Genomic DNA, 17,845 nt, shown 5'->3' with positions numbered 1-17,845 from the left:
TGTAGCAAAAGCTCAATTTTCAGTCCCTCTTACAACACACACACACACACACACATTTACTACTTTATGTGTAAGTACTGATTACCATAAGACACCAATGGAGGGCGAGGCTCCTTTCAGTTCAAGAAAAATAATAAACTAACACTTTTTTTGAAAGATTTTAGTTTGATAAAATATCTGCTTTGTGCTCCCAAATGCTAGCTTTTAGGTGTGTGTGTGTGTGTGTGTGTGTGTGTGTGTGTGTGTGTGTGTGTGTGTGTGTGTGTGTGTGTGTGTGTGTTTAAGCAGTTCTTTATCTGTCTTTTATTGTCCGTGTCCATCTGCTGCTCAGATACGAATCATTAGGTGATCAAAGTGAAGAAGAACCACAGTCAGATGAGATAAACAAGGAATGTGAGCAGATGTGACTAAATATGGAGACTTTTGCATTGCTGCTGCATGATACACCGAGCCAGACACTACTCACATTGTCAGGGTCAAAGGTCAGAGGGTGAGGGCATCTCTTAGTTCCAGACCAGAAGGGCAGACCGTTGGTGGTCACCTGAGGGGGAGCCAAAGAAATTCCCTTCGTCACATTAAGGAACATCAGTAAAACCACTGCAAATCTTCACGGATATGACAAAGTTTGGTTTTATGTAGCAGAAAGACTTTAATTTACTGGGATAGATGCTTTTATAGTCAGTGAGTAATCTGATAAGTCCTGACTCTGGTCTTCAGAGGCAGCAGAACAACAGGCAGAGACAGACATCATTATCAGCCATGTGTCGACTGAACCATTTGTACGTCCGATAAAGGAACAAAGGCTTTGGCTGATTTCATGTTGACAAATGGTCCAAATGTGGAGATGAGGAGAAGATCCAGCTGTTTTCACTGCGAGGGGAGCTTTTTAGAGCCAAAAGGGGGGTCAAGATTTTTTATGTTTCAGATGACTCGGGGATCAAAGCATTAAAAATAATTTATACCTGCAAAATAACAAAAAGCCCATAAAATACAAATAATTATGTTTTTTATTGTCTTTCTGAAAATAATCCTTCTTTCGAAATGTTTTGTGTGCTCTAAAAAGTAACCAGAGTGGGTAAGACAAGACGAGAGACTAGATAGATAATAGAAATAAACATCTGTAAGTAGAATCATTAAATAAACACAGTTAGAACATGAAAAAAGACGATTTAAGTACAAATATGATTAAAAAAGACTACAATTACAAAACTTATTTCTATTTTTTTATATCCTTGTTTTATATTCGGTCCCGTCCTGGGTTCGCTTCCCAGCCTGGGATCTTTCTGCATGGAGTTTGCATGTTCTCCCTGTGCATGAGTGGGTTCTCTCCGGGTACTCCGGCTTCCTCCCGCAGTCCAAAAACATGACTGTTAGGTTAATTGGTCTGTCTAAAATTGTCCTTAGGAGTGTGTGTGTGTGTGTGTGTGTGTGTGTGTGTGTGTGTGTGTGTGTGTGTGTGTGTGTGTGTGTGTGTGTGTGTGTGTGTGTGTGTGTGTGTGTGTGTGATTGTTTGTCCTGTGTGTCTCTGTGTTGCCCTGCGATGGACTGGCTCTCTGTCCAGGGTGTACCTCGCCTGATTGCCCATTGACCGCTGGAGATAGGTACCAGCAGTGCCCCCCCCAACCCCCCCACCCCCAACCCCCACCCCTAACGTGGACAAAGCAGGTTCAGAGGGTGGGTGGGTGGGTGGACGGACGGACGGATGGATGGATGGATGGATATTTAGTCCCCACCTTTGGCTACCACCCATCTCACACTGCACCCAACCCCTTTGGCCCTTCCAACAGTTGGTGAGCGGGTTAGGGTTTTCCATGGAAAGGGGGACCAACATCTATTCTTCGGGATGTGCCGAGCTGGGGCCCCATGGGTGAAATCCTGGCCACTAGATGCTCACCAACAAAATGCAGGTGCTGCTTTTTGCAGCTGATGTGGTCGTGTTGGCTTCAGATTTTGCTGGAGCTGTTCACAGCCGAGTGTGAAACAGCAGGGATGAAAATCGGCCCCTCTACATCTTGAATCGGAAAAGGGTAGAATGCCTTCTCTGGGTCAGGGACGAGGTCCTGCCTTAAGTGGAGGAGTTTAAGTATCTCAGGGTCTCAGGGAAAGGTGGAGTGTGAGAACAATAGCTGGATTGGTGCTGTGTCTGCAGTGATGCAGGTGTTGTACCGGTCAATCTACGTTCCTACCCTCACCTATGGTCACGAGATTTGGGTAGCGACCGAAAAAAAGAGATCAAGGATTCAAGCGGAATGAGTTTTGCTGTATAGTCACTGACACTTGTCAGTGACTTGATGCAATTTGCTGGGTTCCTTATATAGGAAAAATTATTTCTGATTGGCTTAATGAACTGTCCTGAATTGGAATGTTTATTATGTGAAGTGCCTTGAGACGACTCTTGTCGTGATTTGGCGCTATATAAATAAACTTGAAATAAACTTGAAATAAAGTTTTCTTGGCAGGGTGTCTCGGTCATCCAGGAGGGCCTCAGGGTAGATCTGCTGCTCCTCCACATTAGGTTACATACCTCTGCACTAGGACTACAGACATTTTTAAAAGCATAAACCAATAATAACTAGGGATGTCCCAATCCGATCACATGATTGGAAATCGGCCCCAATCACGTGGTTTCAGACTCGATCGGGACTCGGGCTTTACTTCCCGATCCGGACTCGGATACTGGGTTCAAATTACAGGAGAGCAGCGTGGTTCTACTTAAAGGTTGTCGGGCTTCCCTGATGCCCTTAACTTACACACCCAGAAGGAGCACAAAAAAGATCCAGTTTCTACCCATATTATATCATTCATATGGACTCAGCGTAGCGGGGATTCTTTTGAGCAGAGCAGCAGGCAGACCGCTGATTATTCATGAACTCCAGCTGCGTTCTGCACACGACCACAGTAACATTTTCTAAGTTTCTAAGTGGCGTCACCAAAAATACATAATTAACACACAGTCATTCGTGTCCGTTCATTTTCTCTCTGGTAAGTTCTGTCTGTATTTGAGCATGACGTGTGGACGCGCTCGCGCTGCCGCGCTCGTCACTGGCTCAGCCGGGCAGCGCACACTCCGTTTTTTTTTTGCGGTCAATAGATCAATTTGATCTGCTAGTTAAAAAGTTACTTGTGAGGTGAAGAAGAAGGAAGCAGGCAGGAGTTTTTCTGGAGGACTGGGAGATGCAGGAAGATCAGAGACAGACGGGACAGGACGATAGGAAAATAAAAACCAAGAAAACAAAACAAAGTTCTTAAGAAAATAAAATGTAGGTAGATTTATCCCACTACACGTTTGTACCTGTGTGAAGCAATAATTTATCAGCATGTAGTATTTATATAGTTGATACAATTCAGATCATCTTCAAAACTCCGTCCCATGCCCAGGGACGTATCTAAGCATTTTGGGGGCCGAGGCAAAATAGACCCCTGGCAGGTATTTTAAGTTGTAGTGCTATCTGTTTTTATATTAGACTTTTTATATTTGCAATAAAGTCCAAAAGTGAAGAATTCATGTTATTTAATACTTGATTGTTCAAGCTACCTCACAGAAGTGATCTGTTGTTAAAAATTAAAATAAAAAGGTAATTAAATAAAAAATAAGGAACATTCTGGAACTGTTACTTCCTTTCTTTTATGTATCGAAAATATCGGATCGGGATTCGGTATCGGCAGATTCGCAAAATCAAATGACTCGGACTCTAGGGCAAAAAAACCTGATCGGGACATCCCTAATAATAACGTTGCTGCTTGGCATCGACATCCAAGAGTTTCTGTCCACCTGATCTGCAGTTCCACGCTCACATCTATGTGACTGCTGGAAACCACGAAGTAACGTCAGGTTTGTGGTTATCTGCAGCGGTTGTGTACCAGTATTTGTCAGGTTGGCCTGCAACAGATAGCTGACATCAGCTCCCTTATCACAGTTCCTCAGAAAGTCTGTGGCAACAAATGACTTTCCAACTGAACAATAGAGCTTTAAATCGTCATAGATGTAAACATGAAAGAAGGGAAGAAAAAAAAGAGAACCAAAACTATGACGCCGTCAACCGATACACGGGTAGTGGTTTTGTGACTGTCACACAAGACGAAGATAGAGATTTTTTTTACAAGCTATGTTTTCTTTAAAAGAGATGTTCAGGAAATTCTCCAAACTTGCATAAATATTTAAACAGCTGTGTGCAAAGTGGAATAAATGGAGGGCTTTCCAGAAGCGTGCAGGAGAATCTGTGACTGGGTTTAGTTACTGGGGTTACTGGGGGGTTTGTTTGGGTAGATACTGATCCGTGACCCCACCCCACCTCTCCAGGTGGGACAGCAACATGTGACATCACTCTGTCTGCATGCTTCAGCAGATTACAAACACCCCTTATAGCCCCTTTGATAGTTATCAGCAGTGGCTTCCAGACCGGGTTCATCTGGTGAGTGGTGCTAAAGCTTCTCACTGCCATGTTTAAAAGGCTGATGCACAAATATCTCACAGGCCAACAGTGCCCCCATGTGTCCATAAACACCAATGACATCTGGCTGTGAGCTGATGTGTTCTTTCTCTGCCCAGAGTGTGATTTTTACCTCTCCAGGAGGGAAACAGTGCAGAAGCTGATGGATATCGTTGCTGTAGAGGGATTCCCACTTGCAGCGCGCCCAGTTCACACAGTCCTCCCAGCTCTTTGGATGCTGTCCTCCAGCTCCCATGTCCTGTAGGCTCCTCCAAACACCTTCCAAAATCTCCAGGGCCTCGGTATCTCCATGAGTAAGAGTTCTCTCCACAAACTTTGGATCGCTGCAGGATAGAGTCGTTACAATTCAACAAACGCCCTTCAGAATACATGCTGGCTACTGAGAGGGGATGCAGTCATATTTAAATGGATATCTGTATTAAAATCTCCTTGGACATTAATGAACTATACTTTAAAAAAATAAAAGGCCTGATGGAGATTGTGCTGATGCATGAACCACTGAAGAGAATTTAGCTTTTAGTGTGTTGAATTGGCTCCTACAATCAATAATTATCAAATTATTGCCTCTCTATGTTATTATTATAGTGTGTTAGGGATTTTATCAATATATTTATCAATAACCCCATTTCCTGCAGCTAGAGAAAAAGAGAGAGACAATAAGCAGACAAGTAAACCAAATTGCAATCTGTGGCAGAGCACGAGGCAACTGCCCCGAGTTCTGCTCTGCCAGTTTATTTTATAACATGGGATAAGAAAGGACAGAGGTGTGCGTGCGTGTGTGTGTGTGTGTGTGTGTGCGCGCGCGCGTGCGTGTGTGTGCGTGCGTGCGTGCGTGTGTGTGTGTGAATGAGAGTGAGGTCATGAGTGAGAGAGACAGTGTGTGTGTATGGGAAGAACAGTGTGTGTGAATGTGGGTGTGTCCGAGTGTGAGTATGCTTCCAGCCATAAGGTAATACATTAGTTAATAGTATTAAATAAATGAAATATAACATTTCCATAACATAACATGCTTCTTTCTTATTTTTGCTTATTTCTTTTGTTCATTTATTTTTTATTTTTTGCATGTTGTGATTGCTCACACACGACAATAAATCCTTCTGATTCTAATTCACTCAATACATTTTCTGTGGTCCCTTAGCCTTGCAAGCCATCCTATATATGTGATTATATAGTCTGGCCAAAGCCCATAGAGAGTCAAGTCAAAATGTCCAAAGTTGATGGCAAAGTCGTTTCAAACGATTTTTATCTTGAGCGGCGCTATAGAAATGATATTTTCTTCTTCTTCTACTACTGAGATTAGTCTCTCCTGTGTTCAAATTCAGCTCTTTTATAGTGGTAAATATAACCAAATCAGGTCTTACCTTAAGAAGAGGTTCACATTTTCAGGTGTTTGTTTGTAAAGTCCCTCAAACTGGTCCCGGGCCCACTGAAACAAAAATGTGTTCACTTAGCATTGAACAAGACATAAGCGACCTTTTCTCCTCTACAGAGTGGAATTTTATCCATCCCAAAAAAAAAAAAAATATATATATATATATATATAATTTTTTTAGATGTTAAAACCTGAACATTTTAACTTTAAGGACTTTTTCTGTGTATCCCAGGGGAGCCAAATATCAACACAATGCTGAACAGCGTTAGTACCTGCAGCGTGTGCTCAATTCTGTGAGGGAAGTTCTTCAGCGTGCACAGTGGGATGTCGTGGCCAGAACCCGTCTTGGCCGGTCCGTAAGACTCTGTCAGGTGAGGCACCACCACCAGCGTGTGACCCTTGCATCCCAGAGTTCCGCCTTCCAACATCGGCCTCTGGTGCTGAACGCAGCGGCCGTCTAGATACACCCCTGGGCCACAGAAAAAAAAAAAAGAGAGAAAGATTTAACATTAGCAAATGTGCTTTGAATATGTTTAAAAGCCCTCATGTCCTCACTGGCGTCCACGTTATCAAGAGCTGCAGCCACTCCATCCAGAGCCATGAAGAAGTCGTAGCTATACACCCCCTCACTGTCAGAGTCCAGACGATTCTGATGAGCGGTGATGTTCACCTGCGGGTTCATCTCACACACCGCTTTGGCTGCAACTTCAGATTTGGGTTTCTGTTAATGGATAAATGAGAAAGTAGCTGATGTGATGTTGAGTTTGTGAGGAAAAGGCCTCATATTGTTTCACCAAACTGGATTAAACCAGATCCATCAGAGGGACTTGCAGAGGGGGAGCTCTGTGGTTTCTCACCCCGATGTCTTTAGACCTGAAGAGAAACTGTCGATTCAGGTTAGATCTTTCTATGAAGTCCATGTCTGTGACAGTGATGTGGCCGTCCTCTCCGGCACCGAGTCCAATGAGGGCAAAGTTTTTAAGGAGCTCACAGCCAATGGCACCTGCTCCAACCTGAAAAACTCATCAAAAGTTTACAAAGAAACAAGAGTAACTTTTCAGATCAAGTTAAAGCTAAAGAAAAAGAATGCCAGATAAATAATGTAGTTGTTATTGTACATGGTGTTCCTCACTCTGATGTTTTCTGTTTATTTAAGAGACCAAAACAAACACGCAGTCAGTAAATATTTAAAAAAAATAGCAAAGAAAAACAGAGAATATGCTTAGTGGATGCCTCCCATTTCTTATTTGTGCAATCATTCACACAAGATAAAAAGAAAACATGGACAACAACATGGTCAATGGTTGCTGCTCAAATTTCATTGGATATTTCCACTCGTTGTCTTGTTCTTCCTCTTCGTCCTCCTATTTCTTGCCCTCCTCCTTGCCCCCCCCCCCCCCCCCCAATCCTCACCCTCTCACATGAATTCTTCTATCCATTGTCACACTTTCTCATTCCCACCTTCAACAACCTGTTTGCTCTCTGAACTTGCTTATATTGGTTGTCACATCATTTGAAACGAGTGAAATCTATTTAGACCGATGGAGTTCAATCAATGACATTTGTGCTCTTGTTATGGGTAAATGTGTGCCACTTGTGTTTACCGTTATGGATGACATGCACATTAGAGTGCAGAATGTGGTTTAAGAATGAGAATGCGTTTAGAGTTTTGCTAAACCGTGTGAAATGGTTTAAGGTTTTGACAACAGGCTCAACAGTTAGTACGTCTGTGAAGGTTCTCAGTCATCCAGGTCATTGTAGTCTAATGAGCTTTGAAAGGAAAGCGTCTGGACTTCTTTGAGTTGCTTGAAGACGTTTCACCTCTCATCCGAGAGGCTTCTTCAGTTCTAAGGTCAAATGGTGGAGAGTCCCAGATTCAAACCCAGTGGGAGTCGTCCCCCCCCGAAGAGGGAACAAAAGACCCCCTGATGATCTTCTACATAAACACATGAGCCAAGGTGTGAGGGTGGGTGTGGGTCCTATTCAGCCAGAGTTTCGGGTGAGCTCATTGTGAAGCCTGGCCCCACCCTATCATGTGAATTCCTGAGGTCAGATGGCCCAGGATATGTGCCCCCTCTTCGGGGGGAAACTCCCACTGGGTTTGAATCTGGGACTCTCCACCATTTGACCTTAGAACTGAAGAAGCCTCTCCGATGAGAGGTGAAACGTCTTCAAGCAGCTCAGTGAAGTCCAGACGCTTTTCTTTCAAAGCTCCTTAGAGCTCAACAGTTAGCTTAATGAGTTCAAGCAACTGAGAACTTTCTTCAGTCAATGGATTTTAGTGTTTTAGCAATTGAGAAAAACTGTAAAACACAACAGAAATGGGGTTCCTGTGCTGCAGTAGAAACAGCGCTCTCTGTTGGACAAATATCAAAACTCCTCACCAGGAAATACTTCTGGCTCCCGAGTTTCTCCTGGAACTCTGACCCGAAGACGGGAATCTGTCCGTCGTACCTTGAGCTTCTCTATCAGAGAGATAAACAGAAGGACTCAGATTACTTCAGGGCTTTTCTTTAAAGGCTGATTTTGTACCATTGTGGTTCAGCGTACTGGTTGAAAAAAACTCTCTGCCAGCTGTTGCTCATCTTCAGGGAGACACTCCAGTGCATCAAAGTACAGCCACTGCTGGAGAGGGGTGAACTTCCCACTACACGCCTGCAGGGATAAACAACCAGTTAGAAACACCCACTGGTGTCAGTCTAAAGTTAGGCTTTGAGTACTCCTGGATTGATGAGGGGTAATCAGTAAAACTGAAGGAAAGGTTTTCTAAACAATGTGGACAATGATCTTGCCGTGATTGTTAAAATAAAGGCCTAAAGCTAAATATTTTATTATAAATAACTGAGTTTTGAGCTAGATTAGGAGTCTTCAACTTTCGACTCTGAAGCCACAAGTGGCTCTTTAGACTCTCAACAATTGTTCTTAATAACATGATCTGAAAATTATTTTTAAAAAGTTCTTAAAAAAATATAATAATATAGTATATAAATATAGTTGTAGTCAGCTACGTCTTTTCTTACTAAACTTAAAACATCTTTTGCGGCCTGTTGAAAATAAGCACTTTCTAGGTGTCAAAATGTGTCTTTAAAATTCACAGACATCATATGTGAAAACCCTGACACACATCAAACGAGATCAGAAAATTACTTCTATCTACTCAGACTCTCATCATTGTTTTTTTGGCGGTGAGAATCCATGGACCAGAAGTAGTTGGGTGTGACTTAAGCTCCCTATAGCAACACAAACAGTCAAAGACGCTGACACGAAGTAAAAACTGAATATGCACAATGGCTAAAGGAATGAACAACAACAACGCTGCAGCACAGCAGATTTGGTGCGTACTGAACTGTTTGATGGTGTTACACATTGTGGTAATGATATTATTCCATGACTGCTTGTCATTTCCAGAAGGCGAGTGTCCGACCGGTATCAGCTCAACTGATTCGTTCACATGCAGAGGAAGTTGGGTTCCAAAAACATTATTTGGGTACTTCAGCTTCATTAGAACAGCTGCGCCTTGAGCCAGAGTAACTCGTTTACATGCATTTAAAAAGACTGACTGCAGTCATTTTAAGGCAGTAGTTCGGTTTTCAGAGATGCATGTAAACGCGCTGGGTACTTCTGGGTTTATTGTGCTTCGTGCATCCTTTTAAAACTTGATCACAGAGAACACTCTGATTGGCTTAAGATACTGATGTCAGAAGTCCCAAGAATTTCAACATCCCTCCTGAAGTCCTGAAGCAGGGTCAAAAGACCCTTTTTTAGTCCACACGTCCACACTGATGACTCTGATCGCTCCAATTAGCATCCCTTCATTTGTAAATGTGGCCATTGCCAGAGGAATCAGCAGGGGGGGGAGGAGAGACGAATTCCACACAAAAGTCACATGATGTTGTACCGCACCGCATTATCCAGGTCATTTTGCCAAATGTGAGAGGACTAGAAACATGAGACATGAAAACATGAGAGAAGTTTTCACTTTTTAAACATGAGTGACCTGTTTTGGTGGAGATATGACATTTTGCTGCTGTTCCATAGTGCTTCACTAAACCATATAGAGGATTTTGCCAAATACACCCTGAATTTTGAGAATGTCATCTCAGTTTCGAGAAATTAGCCAAACTAAATGAAAAAAAAAAAACTGTAAATCAACTTAAACTTGTTCAAAAGTTGGGGATAATTTGGTTCAAAATGACTGAGTGTAAGCTGCTCCTGAGAGTGTCTGCCCATCCCCCAGCTGCATTTTTTGCAGGGCCGTCCTGCAACAGCTACAGAAATTTGCATGCAGCCTTTTGTGCTGTGGAGGATAAATAGGTGACTGCTTCACCTATTTTGTTGACAAGAAAAAAAATGCAGAGGCTAACCACTCAACAGGCATTGGAACTGATCGTGAGCAAGGCCAACCCTTGTGACTCAGATGGAGAAGACATAGCCCTTCAACCACATTCGGACTCTGAGCTGTCTTCAGGTTAGATTTCTCAAACTACCTATTTTCATTTCCTGCCCATCTCTTTTTATTTAGAACCAAACAAAAAGTTAATTTAAAATTGTTTATCTTGCAGATGAGGAGACGACTCTACCAAAAAAGAGAGCTCGGTTGGGGAGTGAGCTGACAGAGACCTCAAAAGATGGCACTGTGTGGTGTGAAAAACAAGTGGGGACATGTCTCCATATCACTCCAATAGAACCTTACGCCACAGCTGGAGAGCCAACGGCTAAGGCCAAACAATGTATCCGGAGTCGCCTTCAGAGCTTCTTCTGTTTTATCACACTTGACATGCTTCGAACCATTCAAGAATGGACTACTCAGCATGCACGTCACACGGAGCAGGTGGACTGGTTCTTGGATCTCCCTGAACTAATGGCATTTATTGCAGTCATTATCTTGCGGGGGGTGACCAAGGTTCCATCACTACGTGACAGCTGGTCAGCAAACCTGGCAAACCCAAGGATCATTGCAACTATGGCCCGAAACCGCTTCCAAGACATCATGCGACACTTACGCTTTGATGACATGTTCACACGCAGCGAGCGAGCGGAGACCAATAAGTTTGCTGCAATCTCCGACGTGTGGGGATCGTTTGTCACCAACTGCATCGCATCCTACAACCCTGGTCAACACATCACTATTGGTGAACAGCTTTTCCCATCAAAGACTCGCTGCGGTTTCCTACAATACATTGCAACAAAACCAGACAAGTTTGGCATCAAGTTTTGGGTGGCTTGCGACTTGAAATCAAAGTACATCTGCAATGTCCTCCCATATCTTGGCAAGGACCCTAGTCGTCCCAGTGGGGAGAGACTGTCTGAGAGTGTAGTGATGAGGCTAATGGAACCATTCATGGACAAGGGCAGAACTGTAACCACGGACAATTTCTTTACATCACTGTCACTTGCGCAACGACTGCTTAGCCGGAAAACCACTATCCTCGGCACAGTCAACAAAAGTCGCCGGGAAATTCCTCAATCCGCTAGACAGGTGGACTGCACTGAATTCACCACTCAGGTGTTTTCAACCACTGGTGTCACACTGACAGTGTATGCGCCCAAACGGAAGAAGGCTGTATACGTTCTCAGCAGCTTGCACAGCAAGGTTGAGACTGAAGATACCACCAAAAGGAAGCCAAACACGGTCACACAATGTAACAGCACAAAGTGCGGTGTGGATGTGATGGACCAAATGGTGCGGGAGTACAGCGTGCGTGCAGGAACACGGAGGTGGCCAGTCGCCGTGTTCTACAACATGATTGACATGGCAGCGCTGAATGCACATGTGCTTTATCAGGCATGCATTGGGGTGCAGGAGAGACGGGTGGACTTCCTGGTTGAGCTCGCAAAAGAGTTGGGTGACGGTCATGTGAGTGAGAAGAAGGCACGCAAGGAGAAACTGCTTCGGCAAAAACCTTCCACACCCAGCCCTGGCAAAAGGGCTAAGTGTCAGGTCAACCATCGTTGCACAAACAATTGTGCAACTGTGAGATGTGTTGACTGCTACAAATATACATGTGGCAAATGTACCAGAGTCATACCCTGGCAGTGCCAGGTATGTTCCGACAGTGCAGACGGACTGCTGAGTGAGTGCTGATGCCACTCACACACACACACACACACACACACACACACACACACACACACACACACACACACACACACACACACACACACACACACACACACACACACACCTGCAGCCCCCCCCCCCCTGCAGCTTAGTGTAAATATGTGTGAAATTGTTTTATTTGTTGTATTTTTTGTATAATTTTTATGACAAAAATAAAAAGCATGGAAACAAATAACAGTTGTTCTTTTGTATATTTCTCATGTTGAAATTTCAGTCCTCTTGACTTAGACACAAATGCTCCTGGTCTTTGCTCACAGCTGGACCTGGAAAACCTTATTTACAAAACAAAAGTGGCTGTTCACAACTCATTACACAATGTTAGCTAAAATCCTTCAGGTCACTCGACCCATCTCTGGGTTCCAAAGGTAGAAATGTTAAATGACCCTTCTCTGGGACTTCTGTTAAACACATCCTACCTGAGCTACATCTGACCTCACTATTAAATACATGTGATTATAATAAAATTGCATGTGTCAGGCTTACTGTAAAGATCAGACCATACTTAACACAACATGCCACCCAGCTCCTGGTGCAATCTACTGTCATCTCCCGCCTTGACTACTGCAATGCCCTTCTAACCGGTCTTCCAGCCTGTACTGTGAGACCACTTCATATGGTCCAGAATGCAGCGGTGCGTCTGGTCCTCAATCAGCCTAAAAGAGAAAATGTCACCCTTCTGTTCACTGAGCTCCATTGGCTACCGTTAGCTGCACGCATCTAATTCAAATCGCTAACACTAGCATACAAAGTTGTGGACGGTACGGATCCCATCTACCTGAATCCTCTTGTAAAGGCTTACATCACGGCTTGGCCGCTCCGGTCATCAAAGGATTGTCAGCTAGCAGTGCCTACACCACGTTCAGGACAATCCAGACTCTTTTCATGGTTCGTTCCACAGATGTTGAATGACCCACCAAGCACTACCTGAACAGAGGTGTCCTTGTTGATTTTCAAGAAACTCCTGAAGACCCAGCTTTTCAGAGAGCAACTTGTAAACTTGGACCCTCCCTGCAGCCGTCCCCCACTCTACTGTCCACTCCTTGTTCATTTCCCTTTAAGATTCATTATGCTTCCTCACTGCCACCCAGGACTGTCTGATTATTGTTTTGTTGTTAGCCTCAAGGGCAACCTGCTAGCTGTATTATCACTTGTAAGTTGCTTTGGATAAAAAGTCTGCTAAATACATAAACATAAAGACTTTGCTTGCAATTTATGTACGGGCCACAGGTCGATGATCACTGATCTACAGCATCAGAACAAACCCAATAAATGGGCAACTCACAAAGCAAATAGAAAGAATATTAAAGGTTACTTAGAGTAAATCAAAAAGATAATAAAACTCACCTTAATAACTTCCTGAGCAGCCACGCCTCCAAAGAAAGCATTGAGAGGAGCCAGATCCCCCCGAGCGGTGTAGGACAGACTCCGCACGGCAGCCTCGTCCAGTTCTTCCAGCTGTGCCGCTTCGTTCAGCTCTCTCACAATGGCAACCAGATGATCTGCATCTGCCTGTGTGAGTATTAACACACATTCACATGAGCTGGATTCTAAACGCACCGTCTCGTCACATCTGCATTAGCACACCTGAGACCATGAATGAGGAAGACGCTGTTGCTGCTTCACAAAGCTGTGGAGGGCTTGGAAGGCCAGGTGCAACGTGTTGTGTCTGGCGATTTTCCCATAATCATTCGGAATCAAAAGCTGATGGTCTCGCAGAGCCTCGCTCAGTGGTTTCTGTAGAGCAGGTGGATGTTGTTTAAACAATCAGCGAGGCCTTATTCAATTATTCCCCCTAAAATAATTTCACGGAAACTCACAAATTGTAACTTTAGTGGCTGTTTAACTTCGGTCACGACTCCACCGCGCTCGTAATCGGAAAAGGCGGAAGTGTCACAGATGCTGAAGGAATACTGGCCTGGTGATGGTGGAAACAAAATAATTCTTCCTATAGATGTTCAAATTTCATTCAGATTCTCCTCAGAGGGGTTACTAAGAAGCATGAGAGGAATGTCGAATGACCTAAAGGGACTATGGCTTGATGGAGGCTGCTGCTACTACCCCCAACCAGGACTTAAGAAAATAAAACAGAGTGAAGCAACACCAACCGCAGACTTTGATCTCTACAGGTCCCATCGTGTTGAGCTCAGTCATGCCTTGGACTTCAGAAAAGATCACTTTAGAGCCATCTGAGAGTCCGTGTTTTTGGTCATCGGTGCAAAGAACAACTCCTGGATTGTCCTAAAATAAAGTTGAGAAATATTCACATAAATCTAGTTTAACACATTTATCTCCCAGTTAAAGACCCTTCATTCAGGAATATTTAGGTTTTTATTAAGGGTAGATCAATATATCGGTCGGCCGATATATCGGGCCGATGGTTAACATTTTTAATATATCGACATCGGCCGATATACCTCCTTAGTAAAGCCAATTAAATGACAACATCCCAGAGCAGAACGTGAATTTATATTTACATTCCTGAATAACATCTGCATAATAAATGCTCTAAAATTCTTTTTCAACTTAAACATTTAATACTTGGTCAGTTTTTTGAATTGTTTAATGTTTGATTTTAACACTGAGCAGTGCACAAAATTAAGATTCACCGTGTTCAAAAAACGATTCAAATAAAAAATGTGTTCATCAACTGATGTTACTAGTTACATTTTAGCCTGAAAATATAGGGTGGAAAAACATTTAGCTATCAGCCATGAAAATCAGCAGCACGTATCGACTGACCATGAACTTTAGATACAGTATAGAAAAACAAATATTGGTCAACCTCTAATTCTAATCATAAAGCTTTAAATCCTGATGGATACATTTGGATTTTCTTGGTGAATATTAAAAGTAATGAAAGGCAAACTGATTTTCTTACAGACAGAAAAGGGATTATATTAAACCAGAATAGAAAGTGAAACCTTGGTGATCCGATCTATCATCAGTGACACGGGGGTCTCTCCATCTGGGTCCATAACCTCAAACTCCTCCCCGAAATCACAGAACAGCTGTCTGCAAAAAACAGGCAGAATTTTTCCACCTCTCATTCCCACTAACATATTTATTTCTGACAGTGTGTCTTCTTACCCACAGAGTCCCTTTGTGTCCGCAACTATAAACTGAATTCTATTTAAATGGCAGAGATCCCCAAAACGCTTCTGATCCTCCAGAGAGGAGTCAGTGAGGACCACCACCTGGAAGAATAAACAGTTTATGATGACATCACATTATGGAATGGTGACATATATCAATCGGTTCACTTTTTCTGTGGTTAAAGGGGTGAAAAGCACCTGATGTTGAAGGACCAGGTCCTTGTTCAGCGGTCCAGTGTGTTCTGACACAAGCACGTGAGGGTTTAACGCCGCCAGATGTGGTAGGGAACATGTGGCCCGGTTTTGACCGAGATGACACTCCTGCAAAAAAAACTGGAGGCCAGGAAATAAAATTATAAGAGGTTAGCAAAAACTATTTTATCTTATTCTTTATTAATATATTTCCTCCATAAATCTAGTTTCATTTTCATGAATCTTTATTTAATGATATAAAATAGTTTACTACATAAAAATAACTAATTATGGGTATGTTTGCTCAATAGTGAAAGCAAAAGCTATTGTCAGCTTCACATTTAATTTATCCTTTATTTATGTGAAACAAAATTACAAGGCGGTCTTTGAGTTGCCATCACAAACTAAGGCAGGAAGCTAGTCTAAAAATAGGACAAGGAGCAGGTTAAGGGGGTGAAAGATTATGGTTTTGTTGTTTGTTTGTGTTTGCCTGTTTAAGTACCTGTGATGACAGATCTGACCACTCGGTCCGGCCCTCATCCTGAACAGTGACAGACTTCACCCCGGAAAGGATCACATTTTTGGCTATTTCCACCCCCAGCCCCCTCAGCCCTGCGATCAGAACCTTGGCTGATCCCATCCGGTGCATGGCGTCGTGGCCCAGGACATACCTGTATAAATAAAATAACAAATAAATAAACCACATGTATCCGCGGTCAGAACGCATTCACTAAATCCCTGTTACTTACAGCTGTCGGGAGTAGAAACCCTCATCGATTTCATTGTGTCCTGCCATGTTTGTTCCTGTAGTCTCCTGTTTTTGAAGCGCTTCAATGGGATTTAATCCTAATCTGGGTTAAAAGGAACGAAGATCGGACCGAACCAGGAAGAAAAGAGCACCGGCTCTGAAGAGGACAGCAGTTTAAATGCGCCGGGATTTCACTTTCGCTTCCGAGTTTCTTCTCTGAGGAGTGTCACTTCTTTAGGCGTGATTGCAGGTGTTGGCCACTAAGGGGCAACGCAGGACTTCTAATAAAATATATATTTTTTTCCCACGAAGAAAATAAAGATAAGTGCCGGTCAGAGGAATGGTAAATGTTATTTTTTATTTTAACGATGGGAATGACGTAACCTGCTAAAACCCGGCGCGCGCATATTTTGATCTGTTCAGTCGCCTGAAAGATTTGCGTCACATGATCCCAAACGACAGTTGCGTCACATGACCCAGAAAGAAAGAATGCATGCAAGTGCATGTGAACAAGTTAATTTTCATTGCACTTAAAGACAGCTCACGCAGGGAGGTAAGATATAAATGAATAACAAGACAACACACACACACACACACATACATACATGCATTTTGGGTTTATGAAACCACTATGACTTGTTGGTGCTTTATGAGGACACACCTTTCTCTGCATCTGGTGAACACGAAAATGTCATTTTCTAAATTTTATCCACGGTAGAAAAGTCTCACTTCAGAAATAGAAAAAACCTATGAGAACATACATACATTTCACACATGACATTTCACAGGCTTATGGGGACTTGACAACAAGGTGGTTTGTGGAGACAATTAGGGTTTCTGTTAACAAAAAATATAAAATTTTAACTGTTTCATGCTTTAAGGGGACTTTCAAACGTTATGAAACCTGTACGCACATTTATATATAACATTCAAAATATCAAGAAATCAAAGAGGGAATAGAGGCGTTGTGAGGACTCAATGTTTGTTTTATTTTGGTTGTCTTAACCTGCCATGTAAGTTATATTTGGCAGAATTGTAGTTTATCTTGGTTGCACACTAGAATTGTTTTTAGAGTTTTCACTCCAAAGATGGTCCTTCCTTCTGTTTCTTAGCCTGGTAAGTCATAGAGAAAAAAATGTTGCCTCAGCAAATGATGTCTAGATTGTAGGCTACCTTTTTCCTTGACAATGGAGGCCTTTTGTTGTGCCAGTAAATTTTTTCTCCTTGCATGTTTTTGTTTTCTTCCAAGCAATTCACCTTTTATTGTACAGTTTCAAAACATGCTTGTTAGATTAATTGCAGCTGAACTAAAAGATTAAATGACAGTGAGTGAACATGGTTATTGGTTTTGTGCTGCTACTTATGAAATCTGGAAAAGGCTCCTGTCTTCTTCCTATATAAAGTATATATATATATATATATATATATATATATATATATATATATATATATATATACACACACACACACACACACACACACCGTAAGTCCTCTAATACAGGCCCGGGCCTGTATTTGACTCAAGCTCATCAAGCTCCAGGCCTTTATTGGAAGGTGGACCAGAATTAGAGGCAGGCCTCTATTTCTATTTGAGTAAAATAATGGTCCACTGGAGTTTTTGACAATTAAAATTGTGCCCACATTTTTTTTTTTTAAACCGTGTCCGGTCCGGCTGTGACGCAAGCAGAATTGATGTCTGAATGCTGGTGACAAGCCTTACAGATTTACTCTCAGGTGGAGCATCAAAGCGTTTGCTTTTAATGTCACGCCTGATACTTAAAACTTTATTGTTATTGTTGTTGAATGCTTTGTAATTCCAACCAGACGGAGACAGAGGTGAAACAGAAAGGAAAAGAAAAGGTGGGGAGA

The 17,845-nt window shown here is 42.7% G+C and overlaps 1 protein-coding gene across 1 annotated transcript in view; it reads right to left on the bottom strand.

Moving 5' to 3' along the window:
• The window catches only part of uba7 (ubiquitin-like modifier activating enzyme 7), a 46,246-nt gene extending 30,049 nt beyond the window's left edge, over nt 1–16,197 (bottom strand). Inside the window, exons 1-17 of the mRNA XM_054730540.2 lie at nt 15,978–16,197; nt 15,731–15,899; nt 15,235–15,369; nt 15,032–15,138; nt 14,866–14,956; nt 14,050–14,182; nt 13,762–13,859; nt 13,529–13,678; nt 13,289–13,453; nt 8,374–8,478; nt 8,208–8,288; nt 6,681–6,836; nt 6,379–6,544; nt 6,096–6,292; nt 5,813–5,877; nt 4,564–4,774; nt 467–541 (exon numbers count right to left, since the gene is read on the bottom strand). Of these exons, the coding sequence (XP_054586515.2) occupies nt 467–541; nt 4,564–4,774; nt 5,813–5,877; nt 6,096–6,292; nt 6,379–6,544; nt 6,681–6,836; nt 8,208–8,288; nt 8,374–8,478; nt 13,289–13,453; nt 13,529–13,678; nt 13,762–13,859; nt 14,050–14,182; nt 14,866–14,956; nt 15,032–15,138; nt 15,235–15,369; nt 15,731–15,899; nt 15,978–16,024 (2,151 nt within the window). The 5' untranslated portion in view covers nt 16,025–16,197. The remainder of the gene's footprint in view (nt 1–466; nt 542–4,563; nt 4,775–5,812; nt 5,878–6,095; nt 6,293–6,378; nt 6,545–6,680; nt 6,837–8,207; nt 8,289–8,373; nt 8,479–13,288; nt 13,454–13,528; nt 13,679–13,761; nt 13,860–14,049; nt 14,183–14,865; nt 14,957–15,031; nt 15,139–15,234; nt 15,370–15,730; nt 15,900–15,977) is intronic.
• Between the last annotated feature and the right edge of the window lie 1,648 nt (nt 16,198–17,845).

This window comes from Nothobranchius furzeri, chromosome 3, assembly GCF_043380555.1.
Source record: "Nothobranchius furzeri strain GRZ-AD chromosome 3, NfurGRZ-RIMD1, whole genome shotgun sequence".
Taxonomy (NCBI): domain Eukaryota; kingdom Metazoa; phylum Chordata; class Actinopteri; order Cyprinodontiformes; family Nothobranchiidae; genus Nothobranchius; species Nothobranchius furzeri.
This window is presented reverse-complemented; position numbering and strand designations above follow the sequence as displayed.